The sequence below is a fragment of the Cucurbita pepo genome, chromosome LG07 (assembly GCF_002806865.2).
Source record: "Cucurbita pepo subsp. pepo cultivar mu-cu-16 chromosome LG07, ASM280686v2, whole genome shotgun sequence".
Taxonomy (NCBI): Eukaryota; Viridiplantae; Streptophyta; class Magnoliopsida; order Cucurbitales; family Cucurbitaceae; genus Cucurbita; species Cucurbita pepo.
In genome coordinates, this window is record NC_036644.1 from 6,412,679 (window position 1) to 6,428,710 (window position 16,032).

The following is a 16,032-nucleotide window of genomic DNA, read 5'->3' on the forward strand; positions in this document are numbered from 1 at the left end:
AGCATTTAAAACTTTAAAATATGAAATAATAATTTAATCAAAACGACCATATAATAATATAAATATAGCAACATTAATTTCAAATTGTTGGGGTTAGTTTTGAAATTTTGAAATTTTTTAATATATAATTAATGTCAACTTTATATTACATCACATTCTTTTTAAAAAATAAACCGTGACAACATGTTTCCAAACTCGACATTTTTCATAGTTTTAATTTTTAATTAAAATAATATGTTACTATAATACAATAGAGTCAACGTTAAAATTTAAAATTTAATAATAAAAAATAAAATCAAAATCAAAATTCCCCTCTTACCCTTCATTCTTTACCTATTAATTTAATTATTACCGTTGGAAAAAAAAAGTAATTTAAAAAAATATTTTTCCATATTTCCAATAAATTATTATTATTATTATTATTTCTTGAAAAAGACAAATATATATATATATTTATATAAAAAATAAACGTTTTTTTTTTTTTTTTTAATGGAAACATGAAAACGTTACAAATAAGGTTTAATTAAGGAGACCCTAAATTGCATTTAGCCAACTTAAGACTAATTCCTTTTAGAATAATTTTAAAGGAATAAATAAATAAATAAATAAATAAAAATTATCTTTCTCAATAATGTCATAAGTTACCTAATTAAAACAATTAATTAATTAATTAATTAATTATAAAAATATGAATAAAAGTACATGTACAACCCACCCCATATGAACACAATCAATTAATTTAAGTAAATTAATTAATTAATTAATTAATTAAAAAGTNAAAAAAAAAAAAAAAAAAAAAAAAAAAAAAAAAAAAAAAAAAAAAAAAAAAAAAAAAAGAGGTCCTCTCATTTTCCCATAAGCTGTAAAGAGTTGACTAGCTTTTAATGGAATCCAACGGTCAAGTTGGTTTTACCCTTTTTTTTCTCTTCTCATTAATTTCAATGCCTTTTATTTATTTATTTATTTATTTATTTATTTGCCCTCCATTAAATAGTCTTCTCCCTCTTTTATTTTCCTTTTTAAAAAATAAAATAATAATTTTCCCATTTAAAATATTATTTATCAATTTTTTAATCAAACAATTTATTTCCTTTATTTATTTATTTATTTATTATATATATGTTTAAAAACATTACAAGTGAGGAGACTTTGTGTGCTATTATTGGGGTTCCCATAATTTTCACAAAATAATAATAATAAATAAAATAAAATAAAAAGTCAAATGTCTCTATTTTTTTTATTTTTAAACTATTATTTATGTTGTATTATTACTTTAATTGAAACTAAATTAATTTTTTAATCTCAAATTATTTGATCATCCCATGTGCTATAATCTTGTTTATAATAGCTCAATTATCTAATCATATGTATATATATATAGTTTATTTAACTTATCTACTCAGTCCAGTGATCAATACTCGAACAATAACAACTCAGCCGACTAAAACAAACAAACGAAGTTTTTCAGGATGATTAAATTTTGAGACAACTGTTCGTTCATAGTTCTTGGTTTTGTTTCTGGCCGGATGTAGGATTCTTGTAAATAAAAACGAAGTGAATCTTCACGACCATATAAATATGAATTTCTCGCGAACGAGGATTAGAAATTGAAATAACCTATGTTGTTTGTACAATAGAAAATGTAAATGCTTGGGTTATATCAATATGATTAAATTAAAAATAATATTATATAAAATAGTGATCATTGGTTATTTCACAATAATAATTTAGAATGGAATAAAAAATTAAAAAAAAAAGAAAAAGAAAAAAAAGACGAAGGCCACCAATCATGGTTCGCCACGTGTATGGAAGATTAAATCCAACGGCCACGAAGAAACCAGTTCGTGAATCCAATGTGGAAGGTGGTTTTAGGGTTGAATGTTATCCAACGTTAGAAAAGCAAGTTGATTATGTTGGAAGGGTAAAAAGGGAAAAGAAAAAATAGAAAGTGGAGCCCACAAGAGGACGTGGTAATCACAATAGAAAGGAGGAGGAGGGATGAGGCTTAGAGTTTATATAAAAAGGGAAGTGCATTTAGAAGCCAATTCCTCACACTCTCTTCTTCTTCTTTATATTTTCTCTCTCATTTTCTCTTCTCCCAAACACTAATTTTCCCGGGAAAATCATTACATTTCTCGGGAAAACGATCAGAAAATTCCACTTCTGGAATCGATGATTCTTCTCTGAAACTCAAAAAACCCCAATTTTCTTTTTTTCCTGTGAAGAACAACTCGATTCAAGATGGGAAACGACACCGGTTTGACTCTGGAGGGGATCAAGAACGAGACGGTTGATCTGGTATTTTTCTTTCTTGATCCTGTTATTTTCTCGGGAAAATTAACCCAAACACCCCTCTTCATATCAAAATTATACTATATATCTGTTCATTATGGTACTGATCTGAAGTTATTGGTTGAATTTAGTACTCATTTTGTGAAAATCTCACTGATTTAGAACAGAGAGTGTTTGTTTTCCCTTTTACTTTCTCACCTTTTCTCGCCAGCCAAACAGATCTTTTTTTATTTTATTTTTATTTTATTTCTTTAGGTGGATCTGAGCATGTGCAATACAGAAAAGCAATATTAGGGCTGTCTTTTTTTTTTTTTTTTAAAAAATAATAATTAATTTTTTGATAATAAAAAATAAAATAAAAAACTGGGAATTTATGGTACTCTCCGTGGTACTTTTATTTATTTATTTATGTAATTTTCTGAAAAANTTCAACGGCTTTGACCCTATCTGACAATTACCCGACCCGCTTTGGATTCACCAAATATTTTTATATATTCCCGTTTTACCCTTCGTCTTGTGGATATTTACGACCAACGCGCCACCGCCGTCGCTGTGGGACCACACGCGCCAAGCACGTGGGTTGCTTTGTGTTAATTAATTTATTATTATTATTTTTTTTTGTGTGTGTGTGTGTGTTAATTTTTGGTGGTGGGGACCACTTGGTAATTAATAGTCAACGAGGCTGTGATTGGGGGTTTGACATCATCCCCGAGGGGTCGCCTGAATTTTCGTTCGCAAATATAAATTCTCTTGTCTCCTTTCCGAGTCCAACTCGCCAACTCGGCGGTGACTCACTTTTTTTTTTTTTGTCTTTTTTCCAAAAAAAAAAAAAAAAATCGCTTTAATATATTAAATTATAAATTTAATTAAAAATTATTAAACTATAGGTAAAAATTTTAACTTTTAACTAAAAAAAAATTTAATATTTTTGGAAGTATTAAAAATCAAATTTGTTGTTTAACCGCTTTAAATATTTTAAAAAGCGACTTTATTTATTTATATATACATATAAAGTTAGGAATTAGTGATTAGTGTTAGATGAACACGACTCTCTACAATGGTATGATATTGTCTACTTCGAATATAAGCTCTAGTGACCTTGCTTTGGGCTTCTCCAGAAGGCCTCATTACCAATGAAGAGAGTATTATTTGATTATAAAAAATTAGCAGATGTGGGACATGATCTTTGACTTGTTACTTTTGTGACTAATGATGGTTTAAGATTAATTAGTATTTGATTAGCTAAATCCTTAGATTTGGGTGTAATTTGTTTAATTGTAGGAGAAAATCCCCATTGAAGAAGTGTTTGAGCAGCTGAAATGTACAAGAGAAGGTCTAACATCTCAAGAAGGGGAGAACCGTCTTCAAATCTTTGGGCCCAACAAGCTAGAAGAGAAAAAGGAAAGCAAGTTTCTGAAGTTCCTTGGTTTTATGTGGAATCCCCTTTCATGGGTCATGGAGGCTGCAGCTATCATGGCCATTGCCTTGGCTAACGGAGGCGGTAAGGGACCGGATTGGCAGGACTTCGTCGGTATCGTGTGTCTGCTGGTTATCAACTCCACCATTAGTTTCATTGAAGAGAACAATGCTGGTAATGCTGCTGCTGCTCTTATGGCTGGTCTTGCTCCTAAGACTAAGGTTAGTAGTAGATATCAATTCATGGCTTGTTTGGTTGTCATAGATATCAATTCTTCATGGCTTGTTGGGTCATCATAGATATCAATTCTTCATGGCTTGTTTGTTTGGTGATCATAGATAGATATCAATTCATGGCTTGTTGGGTGATCATAGATATCTCAATTCATGGCTTTTTGAGTGATCATAGATATCAATTCATGGCTTGTTGGGTGATCATAGATATCTCAATTCATGGCTTGCTGGGTGATCATAGATATCAATTTATGGCTTGTTGGGTGATCATAGATATCAATTCTTCATGGCTTGGTTGGTGATCATAGATATCAGTTCATGGCTTGTTTGGTTGTCATAGATATCAATTCATGGCTTGTTGGTGTGATCATAGATATCAATTCTCCATGGCTTGTTTGTCTGGTTATCATAGATATCAATTCATGGCTTGTTTGGTGACGATAGATATGAATGATTTGATTTGGTGATGATATGATATGATATGATATAATAGGTTTTGAGGGATGGGAAATGGTGTGAACAAGATGCAGCGATTCTGGTACCAGGAGATGTGATTAGTGTCAAATTGGGAGACATCATCCCGGCCGATGCTCGTCTTCTGGAGGGCGATCCGTTAAAGGTGGATCAATCTGCATTGACGGGAGAATCGCTTCCGGTGACAAAGCATCCAGGGGATGAAGTGTTCTCTGGTTCAACTTGCAAACAAGGAGAAATAGAAGCTGTTGTTATTGCCACTGGTGTCCACACCTTCTTTGGAAAGGCAGCTCATCTGGTTGACAGCACCAACCAAGTTGGTCACTTCCAAAAGGTTCTCACTGCCATTGGGAACTTCTGTATCTGTTCCATTGCCATTGGTATGCTGATCGAGATCATCGTCATGTACCCGATCCAACACCGTGCCTACCGAGATGGAATCGACAATCTTTTGGTTCTCTTGATTGGAGGAATTCCCATTGCCATGCCTACTGTCTTGTCTGTCACTATGGCTATTGGATCTCACAAGTTGTCCCAACAGGGAGCTATCACCAAGAGAATGACTGCCATCGAAGAAATGGCCGGTATGGACGTCCTCTGCAGCGACAAGACCGGAACGCTCACGCTTAACAAGTTGAGTGTTGACAAGAACTTGATTGAGGTATTTGTCAAGGGTGTCGACAAAGACCATGTCGTTCTTCTTGCTGCCCGGGCTTCTAGGACTGAAAACCAGGATGCCATTGATGCTGCCATGGTCGGTATGCTTGCTGACCCGAAAGAGGTACGGTTATCTTCGTTCGTTATTCATTCACCACACTTTCAATCAATCAAAGTTCTTTAAACATGTCTTGTTCTATTGCAGGCAAGAGCTGGCATTAGAGAAGTTCACTTCCTCCCATTCAACCCTGTCGACAAGCGAACTGCCTTGACTTACATCGACTCCAACGGTAACTGGCACCGTGCTAGCAAAGGAGCTCCCGAGCAGGTACACGTCGTATTCTTATTCGTATTCGTATCAAAACAATGTATGGATAAGTTGATTACCATGCCTTATAACTATATGATATCTCTGAGCAGATCTTGAGTCTTTGCAACTGCAAGGAGGACTTCAAGAGGAAGGTGTTTTCTGTAATCGACAAGTTCGCCGAGCGTGGACTTCGATCGTTGGCTGTTGCTCGACAGGTTCGAATTCCGATCCTCCATCGAGTTTGGACTTGAACTTTGATGATTTAACCTTCCTTTGATTATTGGTTCTTGTTATGTTTTATACAGGAAGTGCCTGAAAAAACCAAGGAGAGTCCCGGTTCCCCATGGCAATTCGTCGGTTTGTTGCCTCTTTTCGATCCTCCTCGACACGACAGTGCTGAAACCATCCGCCGAGCTCTCAACTTGGGAGTGAATGTCAAGATGATTACAGGTGATTCCCTCGTCCTAATGTATCAGTATTCTTCTCCGTTATGTTCTGTACGTTAATGTTCGACCCCGACCAACCTCCATATCAGGTGATCAACTTGCTATCGGAAAGGAAACTGGCCGAAGACTTGGAATGGGAACGAATATGTACCCGTCATCTTCCTTACTCGGTCAACACAAGGACGAAAGCATTGCTGGCCTCCCAGTTGAAGAGTTGATTGAGAAAGCTGATGGATTTGCCGGAGTGTTTCCAGGTGATTGTCGTTGTCGTCCACTGTTAACGCTCGAACATCGATTATATGCTACATTTTCGTTTCGAATTCGCTAACGTTTTTCGATATTAATGCAATCTCTAGAACACAAATATGAAATTGTCAAGAAGTTGCAAGAAAGGAAGCACATTTGTGGAATGACAGGAGATGGTGTCAATGATGCCCCTGCTTTGAAGAAGGCTGACATTGGTATTGCTGTTGCTGATGCTACTGATGCTGCACGAGGCGCATCCGATATCGTTCTAACGGAGCCTGGATTGAGTGTTATCATCAGTGCCGTGTTGACTAGCCGAGCAATCTTCCAAAGGATGAAGAACTATACCGTAAGTCACTCCGCTCGACATGTAAATCATTTGCTAACTCGAGTTACATGTATTTGTCCAAGCACTTGACCATGTCTCCTCTTCTCTTTTGTCTCTACAGATTTATGCAGTTTCCATCACCATTCGTATCGTGGTACGTATGCAATCCTCGCTTAAACTCGGTTCGATAGTAACGATACTCGTTTCGTCGATCATATAATTTATATTTCGTTCGTCTTTTGCAGTTTGGTTTCATGTTGATCGCTCTCATTTGGAAGTTCGATTTCTCACCGTTCATGGTTCTAATTATTGCCATCTTGAACGACGGTGAGTTAACGATAAACCGTCATTCATAGCTCGAAAGAACCGAAACAATCGATATTGATGCCCTGCATTGTTCTGTTTTAAAGGTACAATTATGACAATCTCAAAGGACAGAGTGAAGCCATCTCCATTGCCTGACAGTTGGAAACTCAAGGAGATTTTCGCCACCGGAGTAGTACTCGGCGGGTACTTGGCGTTGATGACGGTTATATTCTTCTGGCTAATGGACGGAACCGACTTCTTCACCGTATGTTTCGTGCTCCGAGCCTATACTTTTCGGAATCATATAAAGTTTTAGTACTTATAACTCGTTACAATGTAGGATAAATTCGGTGTGAGATCGATTCGTCACAACGAAGACGAAAAGATGGCTGCTTTGTACTTGCAAGTGAGTATTGTTAGCCAAGCTTTGATTTTCGTAACTCGATCACGTAGCTGGTCGTACGTCGAGCGCCCGGGACTTCTCTTAGTCGGTGCTTTCTTCATTGCACAATTGGTAAGAACACACTAAAACTATGCAAATTTTCACTACTTGAACTATGTTTGGTAGCTAAAATGTTTTTTTGTTGTGTCGTAGGTTGCAACTGTGATAGCTGTGTATGCTGATTGGTCATTTGCTAAGATCAAGGGCGTTGGATGGGGATGGGCTGGTGTCATCTGGCTTTATAGCATTGTTTTTTACGTTCCGCTCGATATCATGAAGTTCGCTATTCGATACATCTTGAGCGGAAAGGCGTGGGTGAGCATGTTAGAAAACAAGGTACGTTTTTTCTTTTCTTCCTCGTCGTTTAGAGAATGTGTGATACCCCATATTGGTTAGGGAGGAGAACGAAACACCCTTTATAAGGATGTGAAAACCTTTCCATAGTGGACACGTTTTAAAGCCTTGATTGGAAGCCCGAAAGGGAAAGTTCAAAGAGGACAATATCTGCTAGCGGTTACAGAATGTGTAAGCGTAAAGTTGTGAACTTATACCTCGTGTTTGTGTAAATAGACTGCCTTCACTACCAAGAAAGACTATGGAAAAGAAGAAAGGGAAGCTCAATGGGCACTTGCTCAAAGGACACTACATGGACTTCAACCACCCGAATCAACAAACATCTTCTCCGAAAAGAGTAGCTACCGAGAACTCTCCGAGATCGCCGAGCAAGCTAAGAGACGTGCCGAGATTGCAAGGTTAGATAACACATCACTATAACATTGTGCCTTTGGAAACCATTTACAAACAAGTATTCTGATCACATCCTTTTTCGTTGTTTTAGGCTTCGTGAGCTCAACACGCTCAAGGGTCACGTCGAGTCAGTCGTTAAGTTGAAGGGGCTCGATATCGACACGATCCAGCAGCATTACACAGTGTGAGAAGATTATTACTCATACAGAGACACAATGAATTAATGAATTGTGATTCACTTTGTTATGCTAAGGAAAGAAAGAGAGAATGTTTGAGAGAGAGACAAAGAAACAAACAAAAAAAAAAAAAAGTTGTCCTAATTTCCCAACCCTTTCCAACATACAGAGAGCTTGTGTGCTTGCCTTGTAATTTTCTTAGTTTTTGCCTACTATTTTATGTATTTTCAATGTAGTAAGATGCAAAAAAAACCGAACTCGGTTCGGTTTTTTAACTCCTTACCATAATGTCGAAGCAATGTGTTTCGTCAATTTAAGCATTAATTCAAATTTCTACCCTTTTTTCTACGTTGCACGTTTTTTCGTGTCGAATTACTTGAACGTTAGAAAGTTCTTATAAAATCTACTGTATCGACCAGTTTTCACAAAATTTCTTACTTTTAGCTTCAAACTTTCATTGGTTCTTGCCGAAATTGTTGTTTTGTTTGGAAGGTTGAGATTTGAAAAGAGGGCTAGATGGTGAGATTGAGCCCCACCTTGAGTTCACATGCTCCGATGGGATGATTTTTACGAAAATATCCCAACCCCAGAACATTATTTCCTGAATGTCCCGTAAGTGATTCATCATTTACGTTTGCTCAACTTCCTTCAACCCTTTGATGAAAGTCCTAGTTGCTCGGACCCTACAGACCTCAAACCCCTCCCTACGCATCTTTGTGGATGGACTCCGACGAGCTGGATCAATACAGTACCGATGATGATATTGTTATACATGAGGAAGGAGGCCCAACGCATAACCCGTAGGGGAGAAGTATAAGCCCTAGTTGCTCGGACCCTATAGACCTCAAACCCCTCCCTACACGCATCTTTGTGGATAGACTCCGACGAACTAGATCAATATGGCACTAATGATGATTTGAATTTTTTCATACACGAGGAGGGAGACCCAACGCATATCCTGTAAGGAAAAAGTATTTAAATCCGCGTACATCCTATAAGGAAAAAGTATTTAAATCCGCGTACATCTTAGATCTGATAACCAAACGGCGGATGGCGGAGAGTTAGTGAGTCATAGAATGATAATGGCTGTCTTTTCTCTAAAGACAGGAAAGGAAATGGCAATTGCTTTTGTGGTGACAGATCAAATATTGCTGGCCAATGCTGTGATGTTGGACCCATTTTCTCATCATTTTTGCCACATTTAAGTTCACAAGTGGCTATTTTTAAATTAGGGTTTTTTATTATTATAATTATTAAATTAAGTTTTTTGTGTTGATTTTACTTTTGAAAAATGGAAACCAAGAAATGAGAATATGGTTCGTGTAATTGTCGTTAGGTGTATGGAAACCGTTCGGTACAAGAGTTTGGATTCGTGGGTTCTGTATCAAAACAAATAATCAAAAGTTGGCTAAGACACGTCTACTAGGAAGAGGTTTTCACACCTTATCTCCAACTGACGTGGGATCTCACAATCTACCGTATTGGAGGCCCATGTCCTCGCTGGCACACAAATTAGTGTCTGACTCTGATATCATTTGTAACATTCACAACCTACCGCTAGCGGATATTGTCCGTTTTGGCTCGTTATGTATCGTCATCAGCCTCACGATTTTAAAATGTGTCTGCTAAGGAGAGATTTTCACATGCTTATCTCCAACCAATGTGGGATCTCATAATCCACCCCCTTGGAGGCCCAGTGTCCTCGTTGGCACACAAGTTGGTGTCTGACTCTGATATCATTTGTAACAGTCAAAACCTATCGCTAGCAGATATTGTCTGTTTTGACCCATTACGTATTATCGTTAGCCTCATGATTTTACAATGTATCTAAGGAGAGGTTTTCACATGCTTATCTCCAACCATGTGAGATCTCACAATCCACCCCCTTGGAGGCCCAGTGTCCTCATTGGTACACGGTTTGGTGTCTGACTCTAATACTATTTGTTTGTCAAAACCTACTGCTAGCAGATATTGTCCGTTTTGGCTCGTTACATATCGTCATTAGCCTCACGATTTTAAAATGAGTCTACTAGGGAGAGGTTTCCACACCGTTATCTTCAACCGATTTGGGATCTCACAATCGACCTCCCTTGGAGACCTTATGTCCTTGTTGGCACATGACTTGGTGTCTAATTCTGATACCACTGTAACAGTCAAACCTACCGCTAGCAGATATTGTCTGCTTTGGCCCATTACGTATTGCCGTCAACCTCACGGTTATAAAACGCGTTTGCTAGGGAGAGTTCCACACCCTTATCTTCAATTGGGATCTCACAATCCACCCCCTTGGAGTACTAGTGTACTCGCTGGCATACGGCTTGATGTCTGACTCTGATACCATTTGTAACAGTCACAACCTATCGCTAGCAGATATTTATCCGTTTTGGCCCGTTACGTATCGTCGTCAGCCTCACGGTTTTAAAACACGTCTGCTAGGAAGAGGATTCCATACATTTATCTCCAACCAATGTGGGATCTCACAATCCACCCCCTTGGAGGTTTAGTGTCCTCATTGGCACACAGTTTGGTGTCTCACTTTAATACTATTTGTAATAGTCAAAACCTCCCGCTAGCAGATATTGTCCGTTTTGGCTCGTTACGTATCGTCGACAGCCTCACGATTTTAAAATGAATCTGTTAGGGAGAGGTTTTCACACTGTTATCTCTAACCGATTTGGGATCTCACAATCCACCTCTCTTGGAGACCCAGTGTCCTCGTTGGCACATGACTTGGTGTCTAATTATGCTATCACTGTAATAGTCAAACCTACCGCTAGCAGATATTGTCCACTTTGACCCGTTTCGTATCGCCGTCAGCCTCACAGTTATAAAACTCGTCTGCTAGGGAAAGGTTTCCACACTCTTATCTTCAACTAGAATCTCACAATCCACCCCCCTTGGAGGCCTAGTGTACTTGCTGGCACACGACTTGATGTCTGACTCTGATACCATTTGTAATAGTCACAACCTACCGCTAGCAGATATTATCTATTTTGACCCGTTACGTATTGTCATCAGCCTCACGGTTTTAAAACACGTCTGCTAGGGAGAGGTTTCCACACGCTTATCTCCAACTGATGTGAGATCTCACAACCCACCTCCTTTGGAGGCTCAGTGTCCTCATTGACACACGGTTTTGTGTCTGACTTTGATACCATTTGTAACAACCAAAGCTTACCGCTAGCAGATATTGTCCGCTTTAGCCTGTTACGTATCGCCGTCAGACTCACCGTTTTAAAACGCGTCTGCTAAGGAAATGTTTCTACACTCTTTTCAGAAATGTTTCGTTCCTCTCTGCAATTGTTGTGGGATCTCACAACATTATTAATATCGGTAAGAGTTCATAGATTTTAGAAAAAAAAAAAATGAAATTTATAATTTTTGGGATGTAAGGATTTAGAAAGGGAAAGGTATGTTGTTCTTATTCTCAAATTTATTTTCTTATTATTCTTTATTTCTACTTTCCTAATAAACTTCACATTTAATTTAGATTGATTCTCATTTTGAATATTTAGCAAGTAAAATAAATAGTAAAATATGTATTTTTTTGTAATTCTTATTGACCGATAGGCAACTCCTGATAGCAAATATTGCCCTCTTTGGGCTTTTCTTTCGGGTTTCCCCTCAAGGCTTTAAAACGCGTCTGCTAGGGGAAGGTTTCCACACCCTTATAAATGGTGGTTTGTTCTCCTCCCCAACCAATGTGGGACATCACAACAAATGGTAACAGAGCCAGACATCGGACGATGTGTCAGTCTTCTCGCTGTTCCCCGAAGGGGGTAGACACGAGGCAGTGTGTCAATAAGGACGTTGGGCCCCAAAGGGGGGTGAATTGTGATGTCCTACATTGGTTGGGGAGGAGAACAAACCACTATTTATAAGGGCGTGGAAGCCTTCCCCTAACAGACGCGTTTTAAAGCCTTGAGGGGAAACCCGAAAGGGAAAGCCCAAAGAGGACAATATCTGCTAGCGGTGGATCAGGCTTTTACAAGAAATCTAGAATGGGCTGAGTATAAAAATACTCCATAAGCAGCCTACTTATATCTTGATACGTTGATACATATTTTGTTAGGGGGATAATCCTATCAATCACCTACAGCACATAAACATTATCTAAACATTTATGCAAGTTCAACGGGGAGATAACATTCCATTAATCACCTAGAGCATAGATCATAACAACTCATCCTAATTCAAGTTCAATTAAATTTAGTAAAGCAAGTTGAAACGGGTGAAAAAGAGGCTCGCACGCACGGTCACACTCCACCACACGTGAGTATGTCACACGCTTCTAGTTGGGTACTTGCACTTAATGTGTGACATGCTTTGTTTTTTTTTCACGAATTTCCTCGATTTTTTCCTCAACCACGGTGTGTCCTCCGTCCTTGCTTGACATGTGTCATTTCCTTTCCTCGAGGTCGTGGATTCAATCGATGGGTGAATCGCTTCAGCAGACAAATTTTCAATCCTTTTATCTTTTCTCGAATTCATCGCGGTTTCACTAAATTTTTTTTCTTTATACTTGCAACTTTTTTACCCAACTCGATTCAACTTGGTTCCAACACCATTTAATTTCGTTAGCTATGGAAGGAAATAAACGTGTTCAAATTTGGTTAAAAACTCATAACTTACCATTATTGATAATCGTTCAGAACTTGGGTTCCAGTCCGTTTCTCCTTCAGGTTTCTTCATAAAAGTTGTGCGAAATTGCTTTAAACATGTTCAAGTAATAATCCAAAAAGTCTATAGTATATGGACAAAGACCGTCTTATCCTAATAACACTATTGATACAAACTACTTTGCAATTTATCGTTCACGTGGAGACATATGAGTGGAAGTATCATATACCATGAGTTTGTATAAAACTAGACCATGAAGTATTTAATTTTTTTTATAAATCCATTAATTGAGAAGATTAATATTTTACAGGATGATCATATACGATGCTAAATCCGTCTATATATATATATAGTTTGGAAATTGAATTTATTTTTATAATATTTAAAATGGAAGTATTTGGCTCTTTTATAAAAAGTTGATTTATGAAAAAGAAAATGTCCCTAATCTTTTGAATATTATATTATTTGTTTAGATTGACTTTGGTGTGATTGGTCAGTCTTTGACATAGACAACAGAATCCAACCACACAAATTCTTTATACAATTCTCAAAGGGGTTGACTTTTCTCCTCAAACTTCCAAGAATCATGGTTGAAAAGTCAACGAAATCCAACAAAAGAATTTTAATTAATGATACAACATTTCTAAAACATTTAATTAAAGTCTCATCCCTTTATTATTATTATTATTTTAATATTTAAAAAAAATAGTCAAAATTTTTTAAAAAATCCTATTTTTATTCCTTGGGTTTCAAGATTATAATACAAAATTCAAATATGAAAGACATAATTTTTTTATTACATTAGGTTAAAATCTTGATGCTAGGTCAATTTTTCTCGGAAGGGATCTGAGCCTATTGCTCGGGAGAGTTAAAAAAAAAAAAACAAAAATCTATTGAACTATCGAGTAAACTTCTTGGAACAAAAATTTATTGAACTGTCGAGTAAACTTCTCGAAATAGATATACGATCCACGTAGATAATGAAATTTTATCTGTTTGTGTATATATGAAGAAAAGAACTGAATAGCAACAATAGTACGAGAATTATTTCCATTTCATCTGCTTTCTTTCGCTCGATTTTGAGATTCAAAATTAAATTAAATTAAAATTTTCAACAAAAATAAATTAACTGAAAATTCATATATATATATATATATATATATATATATATATGTTCTTTCTTTTCCACATAGAAATTAACAAGAAAAAATTGAGAAAAAAAAAAAAGGAAAATTAATTTGTGTTTGTATCAACCAAACATCTAAGAACATTGACCTGCAACTCAAGACATTTTATATAACTCTCAGTTTGTTTGAACAAATCATCTTCTTCCAATTCTCCATTTGAACCACCTGGGACGATTTTTCTCAGCTTCATCAGCCCATTTTCTATCTTTGGTTCTTTGCGTTCTTCGTGTTCTTCGTGTTCTCTCTCTAAATTTTCTTGAGAAAATTTCACCGTTTGGAGAGAGAAACCAAACCCATTACTCCCATTGCCATCTTCTCTTTGAAGAAGCTTCTTTTTAAGAGCATTGCCCCATGAAAACTCGGTTGCTGATTGAGCCATTGCCATGTCAACCTCAAACTTCACAAGCTTCTGAAAATTTTGTTCTTGATGTTGTTGATGATGATGAGAGATTTTGGGTAAAGATGTCATCAAATATTTGACATAGTTTCTTGCAAACATGGTGTATGCAAGTTTGTTTGGTTCAAGGGAAAGAACCCTTTTTCTTTTTCTCAAAATTTGCCTTCCCATATCAAAGATTTTGAAGAATTTAGGTTGAAATGGGTTGGAATTTGATGAAGAAATGGGTGTTGGAAGAGAGGAAATTGGTGGGTTTTGAAGATGAAAAGCAAAGGGAAAGTGTCCTTTTATGTAGGAAAGAAATGAAGCATAGAGGAGAGTTGAGAGAGAATTTCAAACAAAAGGGAAAGAGTGGTGGTTGATATAGTTGGAAAAGTGAAATATCTTATCCCAAAATAAAGGGTTTTTGATAATGGTCGAGACGACTAATTTACTAATCTATCAGCTTCTGTTTAATGTTCGTATGATACCTTAATTATGTATCGTTTAACCTGATACGGTTCTTGTTAATATAAGCATAACTCAACGATAATTGACATGTAGTTCAGTTCCAGTTTAATGTTCGTATGATACCCTAATTGTGTATCATTTGACCTAATATGTTTCTTGTTAAAGTAAACATAACTCAACGATAATTGACATGTACTTTTTTTCTTAAGAGAAGAGGTTCAAATCCCTGTGCCCCACATTTGTTGTACTAAAGAAAACCGACCCCGTTTCGTTGTTTGCTTGTTAAACGTTTAGGTTTCTTATTAAAGCAAGTATAACTCAACGATAATTGACATGTACTCCTTTTCTTAAGAGCAAAGGTTCAAATCCCGATCCCCTAAATTTGTTGTACTAAAGAAAACCGACCTTGTTTGGTTATTTGCTTGTTAAACGTTTAGGTTTCTTCTTAAAACAAGCATAACTCAACAATAATTAACATGTACTTCTTTTCTTAAGAGCAGCGGTATAAATCCTCGTACCCCACGTTTGTTGTACTAAAAAAAATCGACCCCATTTCGTTATTTACTTGTTAAACGTTCAGGTTTCTTGTTAGCAAACATAATTCAACGATAATTGACATGTACTTCTTTTCTTAAGAGCAGAGGTTTAAATCCTCGTACCCTAAATTTGTTGTACTAAAAACATCAACCCCATTTCGTTATTTACTTGTAAAACGTTCAGGTTTCTTATTAAACCAATCATAACTCAACGATAATTGACATGTACTCATTTTCTCAAGAACAGAAGTTCAAATCCTCATACCCCGACCCTCCCTCTCGCATTTTGTTAAACCAAACACGTTAATGTTAAAAAGAAATACCCCGAAACTAAACATCCGAGCTCTTAAACACACATGATAGAATTCGGAGTAAGAGAGAGATTTTTTATTTTTTCTTTTGAAAGGGTTCACATGGCGTCACATGCATGGCTACCTGAAGAGGGTCCCTTTATCCATGTGCATAAACAAACAAAGAACACCCAAACCCCACTTTAAATGCCTTCACATGACTCTTCTCTTGCAGCTTCTCTATATATCATCAATTCATTCTAAGCCCCTTTATAGCTCTTCTTTATTTACTCTTTATTTCTCTCTCATTTCAAATCAAACACAGCTCATTCTGCTATTTCCCACCTCCTTTTATGACCACAATATGTATCTCTCAAACTCTTTCACTATGCTTCGTTTTGTGGACTTATTTGTTTGTCCTTAATCGCCCTTTTGTAAAAGGGTTTGGTCCCGGTTTCGGGTTTGTTTGAATACCGAT

General features: G+C 36.6%; 2 protein-coding genes across 2 annotated transcripts; one reads left to right on the forward strand and one right to left on the reverse strand.

The window, feature by feature from the left end:
• Positions 1 to 2,043: 2,043 nt before the first annotated feature.
• LOC111798321 (plasma membrane ATPase 4) lies at positions 2,044 to 8,422 on the forward strand. Its single transcript, XM_023681383.1, has 15 exons — positions 2,044 to 2,298; positions 3,574 to 3,930; positions 4,436 to 5,197; positions 5,279 to 5,401; positions 5,494 to 5,598; positions 5,689 to 5,833; positions 5,919 to 6,083; positions 6,186 to 6,424; positions 6,525 to 6,557; positions 6,649 to 6,730; positions 6,814 to 6,974; positions 7,050 to 7,223; positions 7,305 to 7,487; positions 7,722 to 7,903; positions 7,990 to 8,422. The coding sequence occupies exons 1-15, from the start codon at positions 2,242 to 2,244 to the stop codon at positions 8,084 to 8,086; spliced, it is 2,865 nt and encodes a 954-aa protein (XP_023537151.1). The 5' UTR covers positions 2,044 to 2,241; the 3' UTR covers positions 8,087 to 8,422.
• Positions 8,423 to 13,918: 5,496 nt separating this feature from the next.
• On the reverse strand, positions 13,919 to 14,620 carry LOC111799081 (transcription factor bHLH146-like). The gene has a single exon (XM_023682479.1). It carries the CDS (start codon positions 14,447 to 14,449, stop codon positions 13,928 to 13,930), a length of 522 nt encoding a protein of 173 aa, XP_023538247.1. The 5' UTR covers positions 14,450 to 14,620; the 3' UTR covers positions 13,919 to 13,927.
• Between the last annotated feature and the right edge of the window lie 1,412 nt (positions 14,621 to 16,032).

What these genes read in the sequence shown, in the direction of transcription:
- LOC111798321 (XM_023681383.1), top strand. Translation starts at nt 2,242, where the DNA reads ATGGGAAACGACACCGGTTTGACTCTGGAGGGGATCAAGAACGAGACG. An exon ending in AGAACGAGACGGTTGATCTG is followed by an intron (nt 2,299 to 3,573) that starts GTATTTTTCTTT and finishes GTTTAATTGTAG; the next exon opens with GAGAAAATCCCCATTGAAGA. An exon ending in GCAAAGGAGCTCCCGAGCAG is followed by an intron (nt 5,402 to 5,493) that starts GTACACGTCGTA and finishes ATCTCTGAGCAG; the next exon opens with ATCTTGAGTCTTTGCAACTG.
- LOC111799081 (XM_023682479.1), bottom strand. Translation starts at nt 14,449, where the DNA reads ATGGGAAGGCAAATTTTGAGAAAAAGAAAAAGGGTTCTTTCCCTTGAA.